Source organism: Mastigoproctus giganteus, chromosome 5, assembly GCF_048544385.1.
Source record: "Mastigoproctus giganteus isolate SK-2022 chromosome 5, ASM4854438v1, whole genome shotgun sequence".
NCBI lineage: Eukaryota > Metazoa > Arthropoda > Arachnida > Uropygi > Thelyphonidae > Mastigoproctus > Mastigoproctus giganteus.
In genome coordinates, this window is record NC_143579.1 from 159,555,618 (window position 1) to 159,576,170 (window position 20,553).

The 20,553-nt window shown below is 42.8% G+C and overlaps 1 protein-coding gene across 1 annotated transcript in view; it reads right to left on the reverse strand.

Moving 5' to 3' along the window:
• LOC150085794 (protein Skeletor, isoforms B/C-like) overlaps positions 1-20,553 on the reverse strand; it is a 715,869-nt gene that overhangs the window by 585,025 nt on the left and 110,291 nt on the right. The window contains exon 4 of the mRNA XM_090374255.1: positions 12,912-13,020. Within this exon, the coding sequence (XP_090230381.1) occupies positions 12,912-13,020 (109 nt within the window). The remainder of the gene's footprint in view (positions 1-12,911; positions 13,021-20,553) is intronic.

A 20,553-nucleotide genomic window follows, 5' to 3' on the forward strand; every position in this document is an offset into this window, starting at 1 on the left:
GGCCATTGAAATCCCCTAGCAGGCAGATAGGGGAGGGTAGCTGTAATAAAAGTTCCTTAAGATCATTATAAGAGTAAGTATGATTTGGTGGGAGATAAACTGAGACTAGAGTTAAAGCAGTCTGAGTAATCAGACGCACAGCGACAGCTTTTATTTGGGTTAGGAGAGTGATTTGCCTAGCAGGAATCCTTGTGTTAATTAAAATAGCTACACCACCACGAGCAGAATTGGATGTATTCCGATCTAGTCGATAGACTGAGTAGTTTTTTATGGAGATGGAAATATGAGGAGTTAAGTAGGTTTCTTGCAGGCAGAAACCAACTGGAGAGTAGCGGTTAATGTTGCCACGTTGTCGTTGATGTTGCCACGAAAGCCTCTGCAATTCCATTGCAAGATGTTAGGCATTACTTGAATTTAGAAGAAAAAGGTGTACCTGACGTGGCTGTCTTATGGCGTTCGGGCTTTGGTTTGTCTCTTTTTTGGAAATGTAGGGCGACCTGTGTCCATATCTTCTTCTTCTACAAATATTTCCAGAATCGGATCTTCCTGTTTGGATGAATACTCTGAATGCATTGATGTGTCCTGAATAATCTTTTTTGAAGTTGAACTAGGATTATTTGAAGTAGTAGAAATCACTGGTGGAGGAGGAGATTTTACTGGAATCTTAAGAGGCATATTACTTGCTTGGTCTGAGTGCTTCTGGGTATTGGACTCTTGCTGAGAGAGGGCAGCTCGAGCCCAGTCGGAGATTGACATGTTATGTGGAATGGTAACATCAGTTTGTGTGGCTATTGTGTGATATTTTTTTGCGATACTGGCATAGGTACGGTTATGTATACTGGGTGCAATTAATTTTTTACTTCCTGATAACTAACTTTATTTTCAACTTTAAATTTCACAATTTGTTTCTCTGTTTTCCATCTCTCACATGTCTTAGAGTAGGCCAGATGGCTGCCTTTGCAGTTGGGACAGATCATTTCGTTCACAGAACAATCACTTTGAATGTGATCAGAGGATCCACAGTTGGGACAAACTGGGTTGCTTCTGCATGTCGTTTGAGAGTGGCCATACTTTTTGGCATTTATATTATTAAAGCCTGTAACACGCTGAGAGAGTCGGAATGTAAAATGAACCGTTGGTATTGGCATTTACTAATGTGATCCAAGGCTAGCTCTATAGCGTGCAGCTCTGCAGTAAATATGCTGCATTCAGAGGGAATCTGCTCCGATGTAGTGGTGTCTGTAAAGACAGCAGCAGATCCCACATATGATTCCGACTTCGAACCGTCTGCGTAAACTGGCGCGAAGTCAGAATGTTCAGCTCGGTGTGCTGAATAAAGCTGCAGGTAGACAGACGATAGAGTGTCCGACTTTCCCCAATTTCTAAGGGACAAGTCACATGTTGGAACATGAGCATGCCAGGGTGGAAGGGGTTGCTTCAGTGTTTGGGCAAATTTGTCTACCTTGATATTAAGTTCTTTGAGTAGGTCTTGGAGACGAATACCAAATGGACGATTGGCAGTCTTACAGGTGTTGTACAGATTTTCCCATCGTGGCTCAAAAACGAATGGTTACGTAGGATGGTCTGGCAGGGATTTCAGTTTTAAGGCGTACTTTAGAGACAACTGCTTACGTCGAAGTGATAACGGTGGTTCGTTTGCTTCGACGTATAAGCTCTGGACAGGAGATGTTCAATATGCTCCAATAGCGATACGGAGAGCCTGATGATGGACAGGATCCAACAATCGAAGTACACTGTCTCTGGCCGAATTGTATACCAGGGACCCGTAATCTAGTCTGGATCGTACAAGTGCACAATAGATGCGTAGTAGGGTGCATCGATCCGCACCCCAAGATGTTGAGGAAAGAGAGCGCAGAATATTCACAGACCTCTTGTGCACTTTGTGCGGAGTTGACGGATATATTCCAGAAAGGTCAGATTTTTATTGAATACGAGTCCCAAGAATTTTGTGTCCGCTTCTACCGGAATTGCATTTTGTCCAAGCTTTAATTCAGGTTCAGGATGAAGATTACGCTTACGACAAAAGTGTACGCTAACGGTCTTATCTGGCGAGAACCTGAAGCCATTAGCAAGAGCCCAGGAGTTGAGGCGATCAATAGCTTTCTGCAGTTGTCTTTCAATAACCCTCATGTTGCATGACTGACAAAATATGCTAAAGTCATCAACATAAAGGGCACTGTTTACAGTTGGAGGAAGCTGTTCTGTGATGGAATTTACTTTGATGGCAAAAAGCGTGACACTTAATACTGATCCTTGTGGTACTCCCTCCTCTTGGGTGAAGGAACGAGAGAGTGAGGATCCCACACGAACTTGGAACGATCAATTGGCTAAAAATGTTTGAATAAAATGGGGGAGATGCCCTCTAAGACCTAGGCTATGTAAATCTTTTAAAATGCCAAATCTCCAAGTTGTGTCATACGCTTTCTCCATGTAAAAGAACACCGACACCAAGTGTTCGCGTTTTAGGAAAGCATCTCGGATGGATGCTTCCAATCTAATAAGATGGTCCAAAGTGGACCGGTTCCTTCGGAAGCCGCACTGGATGTTGGAGAGAAGGTCATTTGATTCGAGATACCATATTAAACGAGAATTAACCATTCTCTCCAGGATTTTGCACAGACAGCTAGTCAGAGCAATAGGACAATAATTGGTGGTGACTTTTGGATCCTTTCCTGGCTTAGCAAAGGCAAGAACGATTGCCTTTCGCCAGGAGTCCGGAAACTGTCCTTCAGTAAAGATTCTGTTATACAGAAGGAGCAGACAATCCATAGATTTTGGTGAAAGCAGTTTAATCATTTCATAATGGATGCCATCTGGTCCAAAGGCACTTGCTTTGGAAAGAGCGAGGGCTCTTTTCAGTACCTGAATAGTGAAATCCCCGTTGTAGGGATAAATGCTCTTAGATTTAAAGTTAAGTGCCTGTTTTTCGATTTTATATTTCAGGACCAGGAACTCTGGGGAATATGAAAATGTTGCAGAGATGTTAGAGAATGTTTCCCCAAGAGAATTGGCTATTACAGTTGGATCTGCAATAGCGCATCCATTATAATCTAGGATTGAAGAATGGTGGGATGTATATTTTCCCTTCATTTTCCGGATTTTATACCAGACTACCTTGGAGTTGGTAGACTGGTTAATAGATGATGTAAAACAGATCCACGATTCCTTTTGACTCTGACGGCGGATATATCGTGCTTTCGCTCGTGCACGTTTAAAGGCTATAAAGTTGGTCGTGGTAGGATATCGGCGGAATATCCCCCACGCTTTGTTTTGAGCCTTTTTTGCTGCTGTGCATTGTGAATTCCACCAAGGTTTGGGAAATGGTGGAAACCGGGCAGATGTTTTGGGAACAGCATTCGCAGCTGCTTGGACAATATTTTCTGTGATGTACTTAACTGCATCATTGATAGGCTCTTGACTGACTGTACTAAGATCAAAATTTGCCTGATGTTGGAAGGCAGTCCAGTCAGCCTGATCAATCTTCCACCGTGGTAACCTGAAGGGAAGACATGGTCTCCCACTGTGTAACGAGGTTATCACAGGGAAGTGATAACTTCCGTATGGATTCTCCTCCACTTCCCAAGTGAGTGAAGGGAGTAGAGAAGGGGAGCAGATAGAGAGTTCAATGGCAGAAAAGGTACGGGTAGGCATGTGGAAGAAGGTATTTGTTCCAGTATTTAGAAGGGAAAGGTCATTGTCATTTAGCATATGCTCTATGACTCTTCCCCTTCCATTGATGTTAGCACTACCCCACAGGGTGTTATGTCCATTAAAATCCCCAACAAGTAAGAAAGGGGGAGGCAACTGCGTTAGAAGATCATCAAGGTCTTCCTGGGAGATGTCAGTCCCAGGTGGCAAATAGATAGAGCAGACCAACCGTAAGGCGAATTGCAACAGCTTCTATGCTAGTTGTAATTAGCAAGGGCTGCACTGGGGTCTGGTTACCCACAAGGATAGCCACTCCCCCATGAGCAGAGCCATCAGCAATTCTGTCCTTTCGAAAAATTGTTATGTTGTCCATGGTGGGATCATCTTTTGCCTTTAGATATGTCTCCTGCAAGCAAAAGCAAACTGGCTCGTGCTTTTGCAGGAGGGCCTTGATGTCATCAATATTTCGCCGGAATGCACGACAATTCCATTGTAGGAATTTAGCCATTATTTTGGCTTGGTTGGTCCATCAGGCTGCTTCCGAGGTGCTGAGGGCTTATTTTTATCAGTCTTGGGTTTATCTTTTTGGGGAAGAATGGACGCTCTCACGTGTCCATTTCTTCCTCCGCAAAGAGTTCCAAGACTGAATCTTCGGGTACCTCCTTCTGCTCGACATCCATCTTTTCTTGGGTACTGGGGGGGACTTCCCCTTTCTTATTCTTTTCTTTCATAATTACCTTTGTTACTTTTGGAGCATTAGGAGGTACCGATATAGGAGTGGAAGCTGATTGGACCTTCTGTGCAGGTTTTTGAGAACTTAGGAGATAACGTGCGATGGGAGTGAAAGACTCCTTTGGAGGAATGGTCATGTCCGTCTGAGTTCCGACGGAACATCTCCCTGCTACCTTCTGGGCGTAGGTAGGTCTGTTGATATTCAGGGGTTTCACCGATTTCCTTGCCTCCTGGTATGATATATTTAGCTCTGCCTTCAGCCGTTGAATTTCTTTTTCTTCTTTCCACCTCTGGCATGCTCGTGAGTAGGCCGGGTGTTCGCCTTCACAGTTAATACAGGTGGGTTTTGCGGCTGAACATGCTGTTGTTTCATGGTCCTTTGCACCGCATCGAGCGCATGCAAGGACTCCACGGCAGGCCATTTGAGAATGTCCATACTTCTGGGATTTAAAACACCGTAAAGGGTTCGGAACGTATGGGCGCACTAAACAGTTGATGTATCCAGCTTTAATCTCATCAGGAGGTTTAGGAGAGTTAAAAGTGAGGATAACGCTCCTGGTTTTAACAATTTTTCTATCCCTGCGCGCAGTAATTCTCTTGACGGCAGTGACTCCCTGTGGTTTTAATTCGGAGCAGATTTCCTCCTCGGTTACGTCGAGAAGGTCCCACTCCGAAATGACACCTCTCGATGAATTGAGTGTTCTGTGTGGTATCACTGTTATGGGTACTCCTCCGATTGATGTTACTCGGATTAGATGTTCAGACTGCCTGTCTTTTTTTGTTTCAATCAAGAGGTCCCCAGAACGGAGCCTCTTAACTGACTTGGGTGAACCTGCTAACCCATCCAACCCTTTTTGTATAAAAAAGGGTGACATTTTACCAATCGGTGTTTCATTCGTGGAATGCATAATTAAGAACCTTGGGACAGGCCCTGATGGTAGCTCGGTTCGCTGCCTCTTTGTAGCAATAATGCTATCTGTCTCTCCGTCTCTGTTTTCAGATAGGGACCGGGTTGGGGCCCCTGAAGAAATATATTTATCAGGATTCGTGAAGTTCTGAAATGGTTCAGTGCCTGGGCTCCCCACCCACCACGGAGCCCAAAGGGATGCCCACTACCCGGCAGCAATAAAGGCGCTCGGGAGTGGGATGCCAGGACTACCCAGACACCATACCCGCACCACCGCCAGCCTGAATCCTGTCCCTCGGACCATGAGGGTAGGGGCATGGCATTGACACGGTTGACCCACGCAGGCGAGCCTACTACCCGATTGATCCTAGCCGGGCCTTCCGGGACCTCCCGTCTTGTCGAAGCAGGGGCCAAAGTGGTGTATTGAAGCTGGGCCTCTCAACCACCAGGATCCCCCTTTCCGAATTTCCACGGGTCGCAGCGCACGGCAAACACGCCGGATTCCATTGATGTAAGCCTGGAACCTGGGCTGTGGGCGTTGGATCCCAGTGATGCTAGTCTGGGAGTCCAGCAGCGTCACTGGGAGGTCCCCTCACCACGTAGGGGTGCCCACGTCGAGGGGAATTCCATTGTAAAATACAAGGCATTATTTGTGTTTAATTGATGGGGATGTATCCGACTCTTTTTTGAAGGTTACTGGCTTATGACGTTCTAATTTAGATTTATCTTTTTTGGAGACAACTGGCCGACCTGTGTCCATTTCTTCTTCTGCATGGATTTCTAGAAGGGGATCTTCCTCTATGGACGTGCCATCTGTGTCCATGGTTGTGTCTTCAAAATTTTTTACTACATTTGCGTTTGAACTATGGGTTATAGTATCTATGACTGGAGTAGATGCCCCTGGTATTGTCAGAGGAGTATTGTTTGCCTGGTCAGAATACTTGGATTTTTGCTTAGAAAGAACTTTTCTAGCCCAATCAGAAATTGATTTGTTAGTGGGAACTGTTACATCAGTTTGAGTGGAGACTGTCCGATATTTTTTTACAGCATTGGCATAGGTCATATTTTTGGTTATAGTAGGAGCAACTAATTTTCTTGCTTCTGGATAACTGACTTTGTTCTCAACTTTGTATTTTACTATTTTTTTCTTGGTTTTCCACTTTTCACATGTCTTGGAATATGCAGGATGGTCACCTTTGCAATTTGGGCAGGTCATTTTTGTAGCTGCACAGTTACTTTGTATGTGTTCTGCAGATCCACAATTTGGGCAGACAGGAACTCCTCTGCATACAGCTTGTGAGTGGCCATACTTCTGGCATTTGTAACATCGTAAAGGGTTTGGAATGTAAGGGCGGATGCGGCAAAGTAAATAACCTGCTTTTACAGAGGAGGGTAAGTTGGGTGTATTGAAGGTGAGAATAATATTTCTTGTAGGTGTAAGTTCATTTTCTTTTTTAACCATTATTTGTCTTGCTTCAATTACGTGTTGTCCCTGCAGCTCTTGGGTTATTTCTTCCTCGGTGACGTTCAATAAATCCCAACTGGAGATCACACCCTTAGATGAATTTAGGGTTGTGTGGGGAGATATTTTAGCTGGAATGCCAGCAAAGCTTGTAAGCTGTAACAGCTTCTTGGAATGTCTGTGGTTGGTGGATTCTACTAGTAAGTCTCCTGATTGCAGTCTCTTCACCGTCTTGGGTGATCCTGCAATACCCTCCAGATGTTTTTGTATAACAAATGGAGACAATTTATTAATGGACTGACTAGTAAGAGAGTGGATGATTAAGAACGATGGGCAAGGTTGCTCCATCCGATCAGTCTTTTGTCTCTTTGGATTTTCGTTCTCAACATCCTGATGGTCTGAGTTTGCCATGTTTGCTCCTTTTAGCCCTTGGCAAGTGGACTTACTTGCCAAGATTTCCGGCCCCACCACGGGGAGGCAGGAGCAGTGCTGCTAGGAGGCCAAGCGGTTAAAGTGTTAGTTGGTTAGTGGAAATAGAAATATATGGATAAATAAAGAAAGTTGAGTTTCCTTTCTCTGTTCTAACTAGTGGCTTTTAAGTGTAGAACGATATAGAAATAAAGCTGCTAATAGAAACGTACGAAATTAGAAATCACTTTTGATGAGCACTCTATATATCGCAGAAAAATCGCTTGACCTCGAATTCGCTTGGCACCCGTGACCTCCATGGGCAAGACCATCCGCAATTCTATCCTTACGAAAAATTGTGGTGTTATGCATTGTGGGATCATCATTTGCCTTTAGGTAAGTCTCATGCAAGCAAAAGCAAACTGGCTCGTGCTTTTGCAGAAGGGCCTTGATGTCATCAGTATTTCGCTGGAATCCACGACAATTCCACTGTAGGAATTTAGCCATTATTTTGGCTTGGTGGGTCCATCAGGCGGCTTCTGAGGTGCTGAGGGCTTACTTTTATCAGTCTTGGGTTTATCTTTTTTGGGGAAGAATGGACGCTGTCCCGTGTCCATTTCTTCCTCTGCAAAGAGTTCCAAGACTGAATCTTGGGGTAGCTCCTTCTGCTCGACATCCATCTTTTCTTGGGTAGTAGGGGAGACTTCCCCTTTCTTATTCTTTTCTTTCATAATTACCTTTGTTACTTGTGGAGCATTAGGAGGTACTGATATAGGAGTGGCAGCTGATTGGTTTTTCTGTGCAGGTTTTTGAGAACTTAAGAGATAACGCGCGATGGGAGTGAAAGACTCCTTTGGAGGAATGGTCATGTAAGTCTGAGTTCCGACGGAACATCTCCCTGCTACCTTCTGGGCGTAGGTAGGTTTGTTGATATTCAGGGGTTTGACCGATTTCCTTGCCTCCTGGTATGATATATTTAGCTCTGCCTTCAGCCGTTGAATTTCTTTTTCTTCTTTCCACCTCTGGCATGCTCGTGAGTAGGCCGGGTGTTCGCCTTCACAGTTAATACAGGTGGGTTTTGCGGCTGAACATGGTGTTGTTTCGTGGTGCTTTGCACCGCATCGAGGGCATGCAAGGGCTCCACGGCAGAACATTTGAGAGTATCCATACTTCTGGCATTTAAAACACCGTAAAGGATTCGGAACGTATGGACACACTGAACAATTGATCCAGCTTTAATCTCGTCAGGAGGTTTAGGAGAGTTAAAAGTCAGGATAACGCTCCTGGTTTTAACAAATTTTCCATCCCTTCGCGCAGTAATTCTCTTGACGGCAATACCTCCCTGTGGTTTTAATTCGGAGCAGATTTCCTCCTCGGTTACGTTGAGAAGGTCCCACTCCGAAATGACACCTCTCGATGAATTGAGTGTTCTGTGTGGTGTCACTGTTATGGGTATTCCTGCGATTGATGTTACTCAGAGTAGATGTTCAGATTGCCTGTCATTTTTAGTTTCAATTAAAAGGTCTCCAGAACGAAGCCTAACTGATTTGGGTGAACCTGCTAACCTTTCTAACCCTTTTTGAATAAAAAAGGGCGACATTTTACCAATCGGTGTTTCATTGGTAGAATGAATAATTAAGAACCTTGGGACAGGCCCTGATGGTAGTTCGGTTCGCTGCCTCTTTTTAGCAATAATGCTATCTGTTTCTTTATCATTGGTTTCGGATAGGGACCGGGTTGGGGCCCCTGAAGAAATAGGTTTATCAGGATTCATAGAAATTTTATTTGGTTCAGTGCCCGGGCTCCCCCACCCACCACGGAGCCCAAAGGGATGCCCACTACCCGGCATGCAATAAATGCGCTGGGGAGTGGGACGCCAGGGCTACCCAGACACCATACCCACACCGCCGCCAGCCTGAATCCTGTCCCTCGGACCGTGAGGGTAGGGCATGGCATTGACACGGTTGACCCTCGCAGGCGAGCCTACTAGCCGATTGATCCTAGCCGGGCTTCCAGGACCTCCCGTCTTGTCGAAGCAGGGGCCAAAGTGGTGTATTGAAGCTGGGCCCCTCAACCACCAGGATCCCTCTTTCCGAATTTTCACGGGTCGCAGCGCACGGCAAACACGCCGGATTCCACTGATGTAAGCCTGGAACCAGGGCTGTGGGCGTTGGATCCCAGTGATGCTAGTCTGGAAGTCCAGCAGCGTCACTGGGAGGTCCCCTCACCACGTACAGGTGCCCATGTCGAGGGGTCTAGGAGGTACGGATATAGCAGTGGCGGCTGACTGTGATTTTTGGGTGGGCTTTTGGGAACTTAATAAATAGCGAGCAATGGGGGTAAATGACTCCCTTGGTGGAATACTCATATCAGTCTGAGTACGAATGGTACTTTTTCCAGAAGCTTTCTGGGCGTATGAGCGCTTGGCGCTATTTATAGGTTGGATGCATTTTCTGGCCTCCTGATAAGAGATGTTTATCTCTGTTTTTAATTTTTTAATTTTCATCTCATCTTTCCACCACTCTCATGCTCAAGAGTATGCAGGGTGTTCTCCTTGCCAGTTAGTACAACTTGGCTTAGAAGCTAAACATTCCTTGCTCTCGTGGTCTTTACACCACAACGAGCACAGGCAGGGGTGCCACAACAAGCTGTTTGAGAGTGGCCATACTTTTGGCATTTAAAACACCTCAGTGGGTTCGGGATATAAATCCTCACTGGGCAGTTTAAACAGCCTGCTTTTATGGAACTTGGAGGCCGTTGGGTGTTGAACGTTACGATGAGAACTCAGGTAGGGACGAGATTCCCATCCTTCCGCATCGATATTCATTTGACAGCCGTGTGATGACCTCTTAGACCAAGGTTGTTATTGTTGTTGGAGTGGGAGTTACTGGCGCAAGGGCTGCTATGACCATATTGCGCCTATTACTTTGGAGTGTTGGTCAATATAGGAAAGGAGACTATTCTAGAAGTGATTGTATGCTTTGATCAATTTTAGATAAGTGAGCAGTTCTGATAAAGTGGCACCATCTCCAAGTATATGGCTTAGTTGCAGAGGTTTTTGTGAGCTAATTAAAGATCTGAAACATGCAATTCTAGCTGAATGATAATGTGCACACTCAATGATAATATGTTTCACAGTAAGTATGGAACTACAATGTGGGCAAATTGGAGGATCATCTCCTAGCAGTAAAAATAGATGTGTAAGATGTGTATGGCCAATTCTTGCTCTTGTCAGCATGACCTCTTCCTGCCTGTTTGATAGGGAACTGGATCTCCATAGCTGTGGATTCTGTTTTATTTCAAGAAGTTTGTTACCTGTTTGATTATGCCACATTTCAGACCACATCTCAGTACATATCGGACATATGACTGGTTTATAATCAGAAAAAGGAACTGGGATAGAATCGAAGAACGTGGGGTGTTCTGCTGCTTAGTCTGCACGCTCATTTCCTGGAATTCCAACGTGGCTGAGTATCCAACAAAACATGACAGTCCGCTTATTTTTATTGAGATGGCATAACTGTGACCTGATTTGGGACAGAAGTGGATGCAAATGTTCTGATTTATTCTGTAGAGCATTCACAGCACTTAAGGAGTCTGTGTATATTATTACCTGGGTGTTTGGAACATTGTTAACGAGATTTAATGCCATTTTGATTGCGTATAGTTCAGCCATGAAAACACTGCATATAGTGGAGGTTCATTGGATCTATATACATACTTTGCACTTGGGATGTCTTAAAGACCACTAAGCCAATCCTGAGAGCACTCTACCAAGGTTGTAATGGTCTTTTAAAATACCAAATCTCCGAGCTGTCGTACGCTTTTTCCACGTCAAAGAAGATGGACACCAAGTGTTCTCTTTTTAGGAAAGCATCTCGGATGGATGGTCCAGTCTAATGAAGTGGTCCGGTGTGGACCTGTTTCTTCGGAAGCCGCACTGAAAGTGGGAGAGAAGGTCATTCGATTCTAAATACCATAAGAGATGAGCATTGACCATTCTCACCAATATTTTGCCCAGGCAGCTAGTCAGAGCAATAGGACGATAGTTTTTCGGAGATTTAGGATCCTTTCCTGGCTTGGCAAAAGCAAGAATAGTTGCCTTGCGCCAGATATCTGGAATATGCTCTTCAAGAAAGATTCTGTTGTACAGGAGGAGCAGGAGGTCCATGGATTCTGGTGAAAGCTGTTTGATCATTTCATAATGGATGTTGTCTTTGTGCGGGCAAGTACTGTTTTCAACTCGTGGATAGTAAATGGCCCATTATATGGGCGGGAACCCTTTGATGTGAACTTAAGCTCCTGTTTTTCACTGTTGTGCTTTAAGACCAGAAACTTTGGGGAGTAAGACGACATTGCAGAGATGTTAGAAAAAGTTTCCCGAAGAGCATTGGCTATTGCAGTAGAGTCTGCAATAGTACATCTATTATATTCTAGGACTGATGAGGAGTATGCTGTGTATTTTCCGGATTTTTTCCCAGACTACCTTAGGGCTTGTCATCTGGGTGATGATGTTGTGAAACGGAAATAAATGTCTCAAACATCTTTATTTTTCTCAAGATGATTAACGTATATCACCTCCTTTAACTAGTTAAATATTAATTTTCTAGTTCTAGTTACGAAATTATCCCTACCTGTAAGAAATATCATACATACTGATCTTGTAGAAGAATAAGAGAAATTTATGTCAATATGATACATATGATTCCGTATGATACTCTCCAGAAATTAAAACGAATAAAAAATTAAAACAAAATGATTATACTGAAAAATCAATTGAAAACAATTCAAAAAATTAAATACAAAAAGTTTAATGTAAATTTTGAAAAACAATTTTCCTTCCTGAAGTAGACAATGCTTTTCAACTCTATATCATGATCACAGAAATGGAAATTACAGAGTATGTGAGCTTGAATTTTAAATAGATTGTTTGTCCTCGCTGATGAGCTGGAAAGAGCATGATTATTTGTCTTCGCACAGGTGCGCAGAAGACCATGAATTGGAGATTAGATATGGACGCGAACGATCATAGAATTCTCATGTAATTTAATTCTGATGATTTCTGTAATTAATAGTCTTGCATAATTGGACACTAAGCATTTTGGTCTCGTTAAATAAAAATGTATGGTTTTCATTAATGGAATGGAAGGCTTATTCTGATGTTGCTGAATGAGAAGCACGCTGAGGACACATGCTGTTTTACTCGAATATTCAGCAGGAATCGTGTAGATCCTTGGTAAGACGAATCTCAATCACTGCAAGAAATGTATATCCAGTCATTTATTTGTGTCGCAAAAGAGGAAAGGACTGAGCGATTGTTTAGTATAGAATGTAATTTCCGTATCGGTCTGCCCACAATCTTAAATTGGGTATTTTTAAAGAATCAGTTAAACTGCTTGTTCCACTGTTCAACATATGGGACAGTGAATAAAGTATTTTTCGATATTACTGTTGTTGGTTGGCGGTTTTTTGTATCCTATCCTTAGCTTGTACCCTAATTCAGTTTATTGTAGGAAGAGAGTAACCCCTACATAATGCTAGTCATAAGGACCAGAAGCATCAATAGTCCAGCTTAACATGACTAGGTGTCCATATCAAGGGGCCCAGAAAGAAAGCAAAAACATTATAAAAAATATATATCTTGGGAACTCAAATAAATCATAATAAATCCTTCAGAAATCTTTATGTTTAATAAATCTGAACTTCTTTTTTATTTATTTTGTTTCTACTTACATGTTCACGTAAATCCCATACAGCCAACCATCTTATGCTTGTAACTTTCTTACCATCAGGAAGACGGACTGTTAAATCCCTGTTAACATATCGCTGCAATTTATTGGTCCTATAAAATATACATTTTATATTAACAAATTTAAAAAAATCAAAATTTATAATTTCTATATTTATCAATTTGATTTGATTTCTAATGGTGCATAGTCAGCTTGTTGTAAAATCTAAGCATAAAATACAGTAGACTCTCGATTTTCCAGGATAGATGGTAAAAAACAAATCCCGGATAATCGATTTCCTGGTTAATCCAAAATACATGTCTCCAACATACGTAAGAGATACTTTCCAGGACTTCTTACCTCGTCGAGTTTTACGTAACTCGGGAATGACTAGTAATGTATTGCAACTACTGTATATTATTATTGACAAATCTGAATTTAGCGTGATACTTCTTAATGTTCGACCATTTTCTTTGACTACATCCTTATTTTATTATTTTAATTTTTTTATCCAAATCGATCGCTTTCCTTTTGTTGGTAGATTTACTTGTAGCTGCGCTCTCTTAGTCGGCACCATGATAAACGGTCAAAATGAAATTTTCTCTATTTAATTTGATTTCATTTCATTTTTGTGGTGCAAAAAGAGCAAGGTTATAGTGCGCCAGGAAAAGGTTAAAATATAAAAAGGTAAGACTGGTAACTTGTAAAAAGGTTACTTCCTCGAAAGGTGCATATATATACTGACATAAATAAATAAAATCAGTAAAATGATAAAAGCAAATTGTATATTTCATATGAGTGTATATATATATTGATCGATTTTAAAAAATTTAAAAACTGCTGACACAGTGTCGTCATTTAAAATCTGACTGACTGTATATGGCTCAGTTAGATGGGTAAAAGAAGTAAAACGAGAATTTCTAAAACTGGTACAATCACATAAAATGTGTTGGATGGATAAAATGGTGTCGCATTGCTCGCACATAAGAGGGTCATCAGCCCTCAGCAAAAAGGAGTGTATTCTATGCGGGGCCAAGCAAGAACAACTTCCTCTTTGCGATCCCTGCGTAAGCTGGACCGCCAAGGATGGATCACAGGCTTGATCCGACATTGTTTGTTTGTAGTAATCAGGCGATGCCACGAATCTTGCCACTGAGATTGTAAGTTATTACGGATCACTTGCGGGTAGTCTGTATAGGGGACTAACAGGTCCAGATTATCCATCAGGGCTGCCAATTTGGCTGCAGTGTCAGCAAAATCGTTTCCTCTAATCCCGATGTGACTGGGGATCCAGCAGAAACGGATATCGAATCCACTTGCATAGAGGCTGTATATTATCTGCTGAATTCGGGACAGGGTTGAATGATTAGTGCGTGACACCTCTGATAAAGCTTGTAGTGCACTCACTGAATCGGCATATATAATACACCATTGGTATCGGTGTTTTCTTATGTGATCTAGAACTAACTCTATAGCATGCAGCTCTGCAGTGTAAATGCTGCAATCAAGGGGTATCTGTTCTGATATGGTATTATTTGGAAAAACAACAGCAGATCCCACATACGATTCTGACTTGGAGCCGTCTGTGTAAACTGGCAAGAAGTCACAATGTTCTGCGCAGTGTTGTGAATAGAGCTGAAGGTAGACAGAAGACGGAGCATTAGACTTCGTCACAATCTGGAGCGAGAAGTCACATGCTGGTGTTTGTGCATGCCAGGGTGGAAGCGGCTCCTTTGGTGATCAACCAACCTTGTCTACCGAGATGTTAAGCTCATTGAGTAGCTCTTGAACATGAATGCCAAATGGGCGATTGGCGGTCCGTCGTGTGTTATAAAGATTTTCCCATCGTGGCTCGAAAACGGATGTCGGATGGTCTGGCAGGGACTTCAGCTTAAAGGCATATTGTAGAGACAACTGCATTCGTCGAAGCAACAAGGGTGATTCATTTGCTTCGGCATACAGACTTTGGACAGGCGAAGTTCTAAATCAGTGCTTCTCAAACTTTTTTGGATCACCGCCCCCCCCCTAAAAAAAAGCCCTCGCCAAGAGCTTTTTTTAGCCCACCAATACAAAGTGAAGCTAAATAACTGAAATGAATATTTGTCTGTTTGCCTCCAAAAACGTAAATGCAGCCCTGCATGTATGTGTGCGAATTATAAAGAAAACTATTTACTGCACTTTATTCCTTCTTCATAAAAAATTACAACTACATAAATAAAATCAGTTATAGTCACTTAAATTAAGTCATAAAAATTAAACTTAATTACATAAATAAGCCATGATATTAATGGAAATAGTTAATTTTATTTTAATATTTAATGCGATGGATGAGCTTGGTGGAGATATATTAGATTATCAATATTAGGTTTAATATCTGTAAGTAGAAGTCGTAAATCGCCACGTTTAACAACATCCAGACAATTTCTTTGTTTTGTCAGCAATTGAGATACAGCACTGAAACCGGTTTCGACTAGATATGATGTTGGAAAGAAATAAGTAATTTTTTTACAATTCCCCACAACGCAGGATAATGGTCAGAGATTTTCTTTTGTAACCAAAATTCCTGATATGAATTTTGAAATTTTGGCTTCAGTTCAACTTCATTTTGTAACTCAATCAATTCTTCTACAGAAGATTCACCATCGTCATTATTTAAAAAAGGATTTATAACCCAATCTGGAATTTTCAAATTAAGGAGATCTTTGAACCTTTCCTGCATATCTCTGTGCAACGTTTCTAAGATAATTACAAAAAAGTAAGTAGAGTTTCATCAACTATTTTTTCGTTTTTCTCTATTTCCAACAGATTTCGATATTGATACAATTCACGTCGTCCTACATTGCGCATAAAAAGCTTTCATTTTGAAAGAAATGCTGAAATTTGAGTTTTTTCCTTAATAAGAATTACATCTTGTCCTTGTAAATGTAAGTTCATTGAGTTGAATCTAGTAAATAAATCTGCAAGATAAGCAATATCTGTTTTCATTTTCTTGAGGTCATTACTAAGGTCGTTATTCCTATCTTCAAAAAACTCGGCAACAGTATCAAAGAGTTCATAAAATCTGTTGAGACAGTTGCCTTTTGACAGTCACTGAACCTCGGAGTGAAGTAGCAATCGTTCAAAATCTTCACTGTTTTGATCACAAAGCTTTCGAAATATACAATCATTCAAAGAATGTGCTTTAATTTTGTTTATAGCAGTAATAACAGTTTGTAGAGAATTGTGCAGTTGATCACCAAGTTTTTTCGCAACTAAATGCTGACAGTGAATGACACAATGAACAGTAATAATATTTGGCACAGCATTTTTTAAATAAGTTATAAAACCCTTCTAATGGCCAATCATTGATGGTGCTCCATCTGTCCCCTATCACCCCATTTCATGCCTATCGCCCCCCCTGCCGCCCCTTTCATGCCTATCGCCCCCCCCCTGTTGCACCTTTCATGCCTAACACCCCCCATGGATAATTCAAATGTCCCCCAGGGTGTGATATCGCCCACTTTGAGAAGCACTGTTCTAAATGCACCGGTAGCAATATGAATGGCTTGATGATGGACGGGGTCAAGCCAACGAACAGCGCTATTTCTGGCAGATGAATACACCTGGCACCCATAATCTAATTTGGAGCGTATTAGTGTATGGTATAAACGGAGTAGAGTGCATCGGTCTGCACCCCAAGAGGTAGAAGAGAGAGAGCGGAGAATGTTAAGACTTCTCGTGCACTTTGTGCATAGGTGACGAATATGTTGGACAAATGTCAGCTTTTTGTCAAAAATGAGTCCCAGAAATTTCGCCTCTGATACAACTGGAATGGTGCTTTGTCCAATTCATAATTCAGGCTCGGGGTGGAGGTTACGTTTGCGACAAAAATGGATGCAAACAGTCTTCTCGGGTGAGGACCTGAAACCATTGGCCGTGGCCCAGGAGTTAAGACGGTCAATAGTTTGTTGCAGTTGTCTCTCAATAACCCTCATATTGCATGATTGAGAGAATATGCTGAAGTCATCGACATAGAGTGCACTGTTTATAGTTGGAGGAAGTTGTTCAGAAATAGAATTTATTTTGATGGCAAAAAGCGTAACATTTAAGACAGATCCTTGTGGTACCCCCTCCTCTTGGCAAAAAGGCTGCGAAAGGGAGGATCCTACACGAACTTGGAAATAACGAGAGGATAAAAAATTTTTAATGAAAATGGGAAGGTGACCTCTTAGACCAAGGTTGTAAAGGTCTTTTAAAATACCAAATCTCCAAGTTGTGTCGTACGCTTTTTCCATGTCAAAGAAGATGGACACCAAATGTTCTCTTTTTAGGAAAACATCTCGTATAGATGTTTCCAGTCTAATTAAGTGGTCCAGTGTGGACCTGTTTCTTCGGAAGCCGCACTGAAAGCGGGAGAGAAGGTCGTTCGATTCTAAATACCATAAGAGACGAGCATTGACCATGCTCTCCAATATTTTGCACAGACAGCTGGTCAGAGCAATAGGACGATAGTTTTTTGGACATTTAGGATCCTTTCCTGGCTTAGCAAAAGCAAGAATAGTTGCCTTGCGCCAGGTATCCGGAAAGTGCTCTTCAAGGAAGATTCTGTTGTACAGAAAGAGCAAACGGTCCATGGATTCTGATGAAAGATGTTTGATCATTTCATAATGGATGTTGTCTGGTCCAACAGCGGTAGCCTTTGTACGGGCGAATGCTGTTTTCAGCTCATGGATATTAAATGGCCCGTTGTATGGGTGGGAACCCTTCGATGTGAATTTAAGGGCCTGTTTTTCAGTTTTGCGCTTTGTGACCAGAAACTCTGGGGAGTAAGATGATGTTGCAGAGATGTTAGAAAATGTTTCCCCAAGAGCATTGGCTATTGCAGTAGAGTCTGCAATAGTACATCCATTATAATCAAAGACCGATGAGGGATGTGCCGTGTATTTCCCCTTCATTTTCCGAATTTTATCCCAGACCACCTTAGTACTAGTGGACTGAGTAACTGATCATGTAAAACGGATCCACGATTCCTTTTGACTCTGACGGCGGATGTAACGTGCTTTGGCTCGTGCGCGTTTAAAGACTATAAGGTTGGTCGTGGTAGGATATCGGCGGAATATCCCCCACGCTTTATTTTGAGCCTTTTTTGCTACTGTGCATTGTGAATTCCACCAAGGTTTGGGAAATGGTGGAAACCGGGCAGATGTTTTTGGAACAGTATTCGCAGCTGCTTGGACGATAGTTTCTGTGACGTACGTTACTGCATCATTGATAGGCTCCTGACTGACTGTACTGAGGTCAAAATTTGCCTGATGTTGGAAGGCAGACCAGTCAGCCTGATCAATCTTCCACCGTGGTAACCTGAAGGGAAGACAAGGTCTCCCACTTGGTAACAAGGTTATCACAGGGAAGTGATCACTTCCGTATGGATTCTCTTCCACTTCCCAAGTGAGTGAAGGGAGTAGAGAAGGGGAGCAGATAGAACGATCAATGGCAGAAAAGGTACGGGTAGGCATGTGGAAGAAGGTGTTTGTTCCAATATTTAGAAGGGAAAGGTCATTGTCATTGAGCATATGCTCTATGACTCGTCCCCTTCCATTAATATTAGCACTACCCCACAGGGTGTTATGTCCATTAAAATCCCCGAGAAGTAAGAAAGGGGGAGGCAACTGCGTTAAAAGATCATCAAGGTCTTCCTGGGAGATATCAGTCCCAGGTGGCAAATAAATAGAGCAGACCGTTAATAAAAATCCCACTGTAAGGCGAATTGCAACAGCCTCTATGCTGGTTGTAATTAGCAAGGGCTGAACTGGGGTCTGATTACCCACAAGGATAGCCACTCCTCCATGAGTAGGACCATCCGCAATTCTATCCTTACGAAAGATTGTGATGTTATGCATGGTGGGATCATCATTTGCCTTTAGATAAGTCTCCTGCAAGCAAAAGCAAACTGGCTCGTGCTTTTGCAGGAGGGCCTTGATGTCATCAGTATTTCGCTGGAATCCACGACAATTCCATTGTAGGAATTTAGCCATTATTTTGGCTTGGTGGGTCCATCAGGCGGCTTCCGAGGTGCTGAGGGCTTACTTTTATCAGTCTTGGCTTTATCTTTTTTGGGGAAGAATGGACGCTGTCCCGTGTCCATTTCTTCCTCCACAAAGAGTTCCAAGACTGATTCATCCTGTACCTCCTTGTTCTCTACATCCATTGTTTCTGGTATTACGGGTGACTCTTCCGAACGTTTTTGCTCTTTTTTACCACTTGGTTTTGGTAGTGGTGGAGCACTAGGAGGTACGGATATTGGAGTAGCAGCTGATTGTGTTTTTGTGGTGGGCTTTTGTGAACTCAATAAATAGCGTGCAATCGGCGTGAATGACTCTCTTGGTGGTATAGTCATATCTGTTTGTGTACCGATAGTGCACTTTGCAGAAACCTTCTGAGCATATGAAGGCTTCCCGCTATTTATTGGTTGTATGCGTTTTCTAGCCTCTGGGTAGGAGATGTTAAGCTCCGTTTTTAACTTTTGTATCTCCTTTTCGTCCTTCCACCGCTGGCATGCTCGAGAGTATGCAGGGTGCTCTCCTTGGCAGTTAATACAGTTAGGCTTAGGAGCTATACATTCCTTGCTCTCGTGATCTTTAGCACCACATCGAGCACAGGCAGGGTTACCACGACAAGCTGTTTGTGAGTGGCCGTACTTTTGACATTTAAAACACCTCAGTGGGTTTGGAACGTAAATCCTCACTGGGCAGTTTAAGTACCCTGCCTTGATGGAACTTGGAGGCCTTGGAGTGGTGAATGTTAGGATGAGAACTCGGGTAGGGACAAGATTCCCATCCTTACGCATGGATATTCGCTTGACAGCTGTTACTCCTTGTTCTTTTAATTCAGAGCAGATCTCTTCTTCAGAAACGTGAAGGAGATCCCACTCTGATATGACACCTCGTGAAGAGTTCAAAGTTTTGTGAGGGGTTACAATAATGGGTATTCCCCCTATAGATGTGGCTTTCAAAATTTTTTCTGCTTGATTTATATTCGATGCTTCAATAAGAATATCTCCAGAACGCAGCCGTTTTACGGATTTGGGTGAACCTGCCATCCCTTCTAATCCTTTCTGGATAAAGAAAGGTGACATTTTCCCTATTGACTGCTCTCCGGTGGAATGGAGAATGAGGAAAAGCGGTGTCACAGATGGTGTTTTCTCCTCAGTTCTGGCTCTTTTAGCAGAATTGCTCTCACTTTCTTCCGACGATCGATTAGGTAGGGGCCTTGTTGGGTCCCCAGAAAAAGAGGGATTTAAATTACTCATAGGAGTAAAGAAAAAATGTCTGATGCCTAAGTACCTCACCCACCACGGAGCCCTACGAGGGGGCGCCCACTCGTGAACTAGCAGGTACTGCGTACACGAATGGGACGCCGAGTTCGCTTAGAACACCATACCCACGTTACCAATAAGTCTTTATCCCGTCCCAGGACCAAAGGGAGGGAGACTTATTGGAACACAGTTGACCCTAGCAGTATAAAACCACCCGCCGATTGATCCCAGTCGAGCCGGTCCGGGACCGCCCGTCTTGTCGAAGCAGCGGCCAAAGTGGTGTATTAAGGCTGGGCCCCTCAACCACCAGGATCCCCCTTTCCGCTTCCACGGGTCGCGGCGCACGGCTGCA